This window comes from Procambarus clarkii, chromosome 2 (assembly GCF_040958095.1).
Source record: "Procambarus clarkii isolate CNS0578487 chromosome 2, FALCON_Pclarkii_2.0, whole genome shotgun sequence".
In the NCBI taxonomy this organism is placed as follows: domain Eukaryota; kingdom Metazoa; phylum Arthropoda; class Malacostraca; order Decapoda; family Cambaridae; genus Procambarus; species Procambarus clarkii.
In genome coordinates this window covers 21,871,637-21,878,131 of record NC_091151.1, presented here as the reverse complement: position 1 = coordinate 21,878,131, position 6,495 = coordinate 21,871,637, and the positions used below count along the sequence as shown (strand labels likewise).

The 6,495-nt window shown below is 43.9% G+C and overlaps 1 protein-coding gene across 1 annotated transcript in view; it reads right to left on the bottom strand.

The window, feature by feature from the left end:
* Window positions 1-305: 305 nt before the first annotated feature.
* LOC138365877 (beta-1,4-galactosyltransferase 4-like) overlaps window positions 306-6,495 on the bottom strand; it is a 98,313-nt gene continuing 92,123 nt past the window's right edge. Inside the window, exon 6 of the mRNA XM_069326545.1 lies at window positions 306-504. Within this exon, the coding sequence (XP_069182646.1) occupies window positions 306-504 (199 nt within the window). The remainder of the gene's footprint in view (window positions 505-6,495) is intronic.

The window sequence follows — 6,495 nt, the reverse complement described above, 5'->3', positions numbered from 1 at the left end:
TATCACGATATAGAAGATGACGAGTGACATTGTTCAACTGTCAATTTGCATTTATTGATTATATGTCATTCACAAAACAATGAATATTACATTTGTATTTCTTTTTCAGCAAATATTTTATATTATCTGTCACAATACTGTTATTCAGCTTTAACCCTAACTCGGAAAACCTTATATATTTCCACCGGGAAGTAATTATTGGAGTGAACTTGGTATGGTTGGTCAGTCTTTCCAACATTGGACATTTCTGTTGCCTTGACCTTTTCTTATTATTTTATTCATCAAGTTCTTATCTTTACTGACTGTTATCTTATGTGGGGTGGGGATGGGGGGTTGCTGACAGTGGTGGACTTGACAGTGGTGAAGATATTAGGAGCGCTGGGGCTGATGTGCGCTAAAATGTTGGTGTAGAGTGGGTAGCGGGTGGTGTTGATGACGGAATAGACGAGGGAGTTAAGGCCGTCGGTGCGCAGCCTCTCGACGCTCTGTGCCAGTAACTTGTGCCTGTAGAACATATACATAAACATTTATATGAGGACTAAGGTTGTCTGCCCACTAACGGAGAGACTCAGAAATAGTTTCATAACTATAAAATATAGTTATGGTGTAGCCGATCTTCATGAAATGAAATATACAACCCAACCACCTATTTTGATACAACGTTTTGTAACTGTTTTGTTACACCATCCCCACTCTTCCGACCCCTCGTCGTCCCCACCATCCCCACTCCTCCGACCCCTCGTCGTCCCCACCATTCCATCCTCCTCCATCTCCTCGTCCTCCCCATTATTCCCCCTCTCCCATCCCCTCGTCCACCCCACTATCCCCCACTCCCTCATCCCCTCTTCCTCCCAACCATTCCTCCCTCCCCCATCCCTTCGTCCTCCCAACCATTCCCCACTCACCCATCCCCTCGTCCTCCCCACCATCCTCACTCCTCCAGCCCCTCATCCTCTCCATCATTCCTCCCTCCCCCGTCCCCTTGTCCTCCCAACCATTCCACATTCCCCTGTCCCCTCTTCCTCAACCATTCCCCCCTTCCCTGTCCCCTCATCTTCCCCACCATCCCCCACTCACCCATCCCTTCATCCACCCCACCATTCCCCACTCACCCATCCCTTCGTCCTCCCCACCATTCTCCACTCCCCCGTCGCCTCGTCCCCACAATCACCCACTCCCCCATCCTCCTCACCATTACCCCCTCCCCTCATCCTCCAACCATCTCCCACTTTTGTCCCCTTTCCCTCCCCACCATTCCCCACTCCCTCGTCCTATGCGTTCCCAAATTATCTGATGTTCCCATCAGAAAAAAGGGAACATCAAATGATCTGATGTTCCCATCACTACAGAATAAGAAGAACAGTTAAAAAAAGATATTAAAACAAATGAAAAAACAAACAAAAAACTATCCTCACGAAATGAACAGAATAGTAAACAACACAGCTCAGTTCCAACGCAATGTCACACAAAATAATTAAATTAAAATGAAAATAAATCGAAATTTATGAAAATTCATTTAATCAATGAAATTGGAAACATTGAAATGGAATCATAATGTATTTAGTGTGTGTTGCTCTGACGTGCAACAGATGGCGCTGTTTTAAAAAAGAAAACATTTTTTTACCTGTTACAGGTGTGGCATCTATATATAGTAGGCATATAAAAACACAGGCATATTCGAATGGAACGTTGTGTCAAAATGTCAAAGCAATCGGTGAAGAACTTTCAGAGATTATACCATATGTTGCTCTTATGTCCAACAGATGGTGTTGTATAAAAAAAATGTTTTTTCTTGTCACAGGTGAGGCCTGTATATAGTAGATATATAAAAACACGCGCCTTTTCCAATGCAACGTTGTGTCAAAATGTCAAAGCAATCGGTAAAGAGGTTTTAAAGATTTCCCTCACATGAAAAACACAGTTTTTCAAACAAACATGTTTTCCCCTCACAAAAACAAAATTGTGCATTACACAATAGTTTTAAAATTAATACAATAATGTTAAGAAACGTAATCGTAACAAAACAAGAAAAATGTATTTAGTTTGGAATTAAAAAAGCATCAAGGAATAGAAGTAGCAATATAGTGGGAGATTTCTATTTTGATAAAATACACTAATCAGAAATGCAAGGTGATGCTGAGGCGGAGGTCTTTTGGGGAGAGGTTTGTCAGTGATTGTTTTTTTGACAATGTTTAATAATGATATATCTTAGCAGAACAGTATTTTTTATTTAGTGTTAGCAAACTGTGAATAACTGATTTAAAATATTTAAGTGAAGTACACCTTGGAAGAATGTGATCATTATCAAATTAGATTTACTTGTTCAGACACATCATGCATGAAAGAATCATGTCAGGATTCCCAATTATCGTTGTTTTGATTATTTAAAATTGAAGTTGCATTTAAGATAAATCAAATGCACAATGCCTAATATTTTACCACAGATTATCCATTCCTAAAATGAAACAAACAACATTTTTAACAGCATCATATGTAATCACAAACCATAAATTAACAAATCAAAAGCATACCGAAGCCTCCAAGCCTCACAATAAACAAAGGTACATTCTAATATCACAAAACCTCACTGACAAAACCTTACACAACCACCATCTTTTACTAACAAGAATACAATAAATCCATTACTTATTAACAAGACATGATCCCATCCAAACACCACCATTCTATATAAATAAAAATGTAAATGTTCATTTGTTCAAAATCGTTATCTCTGAAAGTTCTTCACCGATTGCTTTGAAATTTTGACACAGTGTTCCATTCGAATATGCCTGTGTTTTTATATACCTACTATATGGATGCCATACCTGTGACAGGTAAAAACGTGCTTAAAAAACAGCGCCATCTATTGGATGTAAAAGCAATATATTCTATACTAAATATGTTACAATTCCAATTCAATGTTTCCAATTGCATTGATAAATATAATTTTCATAGGTTTCGATTTATTTTCATTTGGTTTAATTATTTTGTGTGACTTTGACAGACTTAGACTTGCAATTGAGCTGTGTTGTTTACCATACTATTCATTTCATGAGTATAGTTTAATTTTGTATTTTTTCATTTTTTCACATAATTTTTTTAACTGTTCTTCTTATTTTGAAGTAAAGGGAACATCAGATCATTTGATGTTCTCATTTTTCTGATGGGAACATCAAATCATTTGAGAATGCATAGAACGAGGGAGTGGGGAATGATAGGGAGGGCGAGGGGACAGGAGTGGGAGATGGTTGGGAGGATGATGGGACAGGAGAGGGGGTAATGGTGAGGCGGACGAGGGAGTGGGGGATGGTGGGGACAAGGGTATGGGGTGGAGAGGACAAGGGGATGGGAGTGGGGGATGGTTGTGAGGATGAAGGGATGGTTGTGAGGATGAGGTGATGGGGTAGGGGGAAATGGTGGGGAGGACGAGGGATTGGGGAGTGGGGGATAGTGGGGAGGAAGAGGGGATCGGGGATGGTGGGAAGGACGAGGGGATGAAGAATGGTTGGGAGGACAAGGGGATGGGGAGTGGGGGATGATGGAGAGGACTAGGGGACGGGGGAGGGGGAATTCTGGGGAGGACGAGGGGATGAAGCTGTTGGGAGGACGAAGGTCCAGGGGAGGGGGAGGGGGAAAGGGTAGGGAGGATAAGAGGCAGTAGAGTGGGGAATAGTTGGGAGGATGAGAGGGAGGGGGAGAATGTTGGGAGAACAGGAGGAGAGGGGGAGGGCTGTGGCTCAGCAACACACATGCGCTGCTGAGCCACAGCAACACGTGGTCGGGTACAGCTAGTTACGAATAAGGCAAAACCAAACACAAACTATCACTCATCACTTGTAATAAAAAAAAGAGTCCCTTGCTATCAAAATAAAACCCACTAAAGTTTCACCACTCACTAAAATGACAAAAATATAATTAAACCTCCCTTATGGACTATAAAGTGAAACGTTCACCCAAACCTCTGCAATTCACTAACATGACAAAACATCATCCAAACTATGACCTCTCACTAACAACACATAACCAGTTTCAAACTACCACCTCTCACTAAGAAGACAAGACAATTCCAATCTGCGAACCCCCATTAAGAAGACAAAAACACAACAGAACAACCACCTCACATCAAGAAAATAAGTAAGTAATTATCAAAAGAAGGCACCAAACCGGGAAGGCTATGTAGCACCATCAAATGTGTGGAATAATCAGAGGGCGCTAAATATCACCAAGGATGCCAATACGAGAACAAAAACGCATAAGGCGAACGATATCAAAAGTATCCGAGTCACCAAGAATTCTATTGAGGGACAGGTGACCGCGAGGGGCGGTCGGAAAGCAAGACACGCTCGTCCTGGAAGTCAGGACATTCAAGAAGGACATGCACGACCGCAAGAGGGACAATGCAATTTGAACAATAAGGAACAGGGTGGCGCTCCATCAAGTGACCGTGGATTAAGCGAGTATGGCCAATACGCATCCTCGCCAGAGGTGTTTCCCATCGCCGGTTACGGCGGTAGGAGGACGGCCACGAGGAAACACAACATTTAAGAGTACGTAGTTTGTTACCAGTAACAGACAACCAAGAAGCCTGCCAATGGGTAAGGATGGAGGAATGGATAACCGGGTAAAAGTCAGAATATGGAATACCTTTACGAGAGATGGGACAAGAGCGGACAGCTTTCTTGGCGGCAGCATCTGCACACTCATTTAAAGACACACCAATATGGCTGGGAACCCAACAAAACTCAACCAACTAAAATTTACTGTGAACAAGAAACAGCCAATGTTGGATCTCGACAACTACTGGATGAACCAGATTAAAGGACCCGAGAGCCATGAGGGCACTACGAGAGTCAACAACAACTACAAAGGAAGACTGACAACGAGAAAGCAGGAAACGAAGAGCATAGAGAATAGCATAAAGCTCCGCTGTAAAGATGCTAGTCTCCAGAAGTAAGCGACACATATAAGTGCGATCAGGAAAAACAACAGAGTAGCCAACACCGTCCGCAGACTTAGACCCATCGGTGAAGACGGAAACGGAGTGGGGTGAGAAGAAAAATGCTCAAGGAAAAGGCATTTTAGAACCAAAGGAGGGGTAGAAGCTTTAGTGAAGCGGGTCAAGGATGTACAAAACTGCAGAAGGGAGGACTCTCCACGGGGGCAAAGAGGGAACAACACGAGGAGAAATATTAGAAATACGAACGGAAAGAGAAGCCTGTAAGCGAGATAACCGAACAGAAAGAGGGAGGTGGTGAAGAGGAACAGGAACCGCAGGAGGGGTAAAAGTTAAAGCACGACAAAGGCGAGACGAAGGATATTGCAAGGACCACACAAGATAGCGAAGACAGTAGCGATCACGGCGGTCCTGGAGAGATAGGAAGCCAGTGTCAACATACAAGCTGAGGACGGAAGTCGAACGAAAGGCACCAGAACTGAGGCGCAATCCAGTATGGTGCAAAACATCAAGACGGTGAAGAGTAGAAGGAGAAGTAGACGAGTAAGCAGGGCAACCATAATTGAGCTTAGAAAGGACGAGAGAGGAATGTAAAGCGAGGAGAGTGCGCCTACCCGCTCCCCAAGAAGTATGGTACAATACCCGAAGGAGGGTAAGGGCCTTAGAGCACTCAACACGGAGGTAAGAGACATGGGGAGACCAAGACAAACGAGTGTCAAAGAATAACCCCAAAAGCTTCGCGGAATCTTTGTACTCAAGGGGACGACCATAAAGTGACAAAGAGGGACGAAGAACGATCCGTTTCTGAGTAGAAGTCATGGCACAAGTCTTAGTAGTAGAGAACTTGAAGCCATGATCGGTGGCCCAAGACGACACGGCATCAATCGCAAGTTGAAGCCGGCGCTGAAGGAGAAGCGAATCATCACCCTGACAGCAAAGGGTAAGATCATCGACATAGAGAGTGGAGAAGACGCTTGAAAGAAGAGAGGAAAGACGACCATTGAGGGCACCGAGAAAAAGAGTAGTGCTCAGAACACTACCCTGGGGCACACCTTCGTATTGCTGGAAAGAGGTAGAGAGAGCGGTACCAAGCCTCACCCGAAAGAAACGACGAGAGAGGAAGCTGCGGAGAAAGAGAGGGAGACAACTACGAAGGCCAAAAGAATGAAGCTAGGATAGAATATGATATCGCCAAGTGGTGTCGTAAACCTTTTCCAGGTCAAAAAGGACGGCAACAACGGAGGTCTTCGCAGCAAAAGCAGTACGAATATAGACCTCCAAGTTCACCAGGACATCTGTTGTGCTGCGGCACTTGCGGAAACCAAATTGAGAAGGGGGAGAGGAGGCGATGGTGTTCCAGGAACAACATCAGACGAACGTTAACCATACGTTCAAAGAATTTGCAAACACAACTTGTGAGAGCAATAGGGCGAAAGTCCATAGGGGAAGTACCCAGAGACCCCGGTTTGTGAACAGGGAGGACAACGGCATCAAGCCAGTCCTCAGGGACTGACGACGACTCACAGATCCGATTATACAGA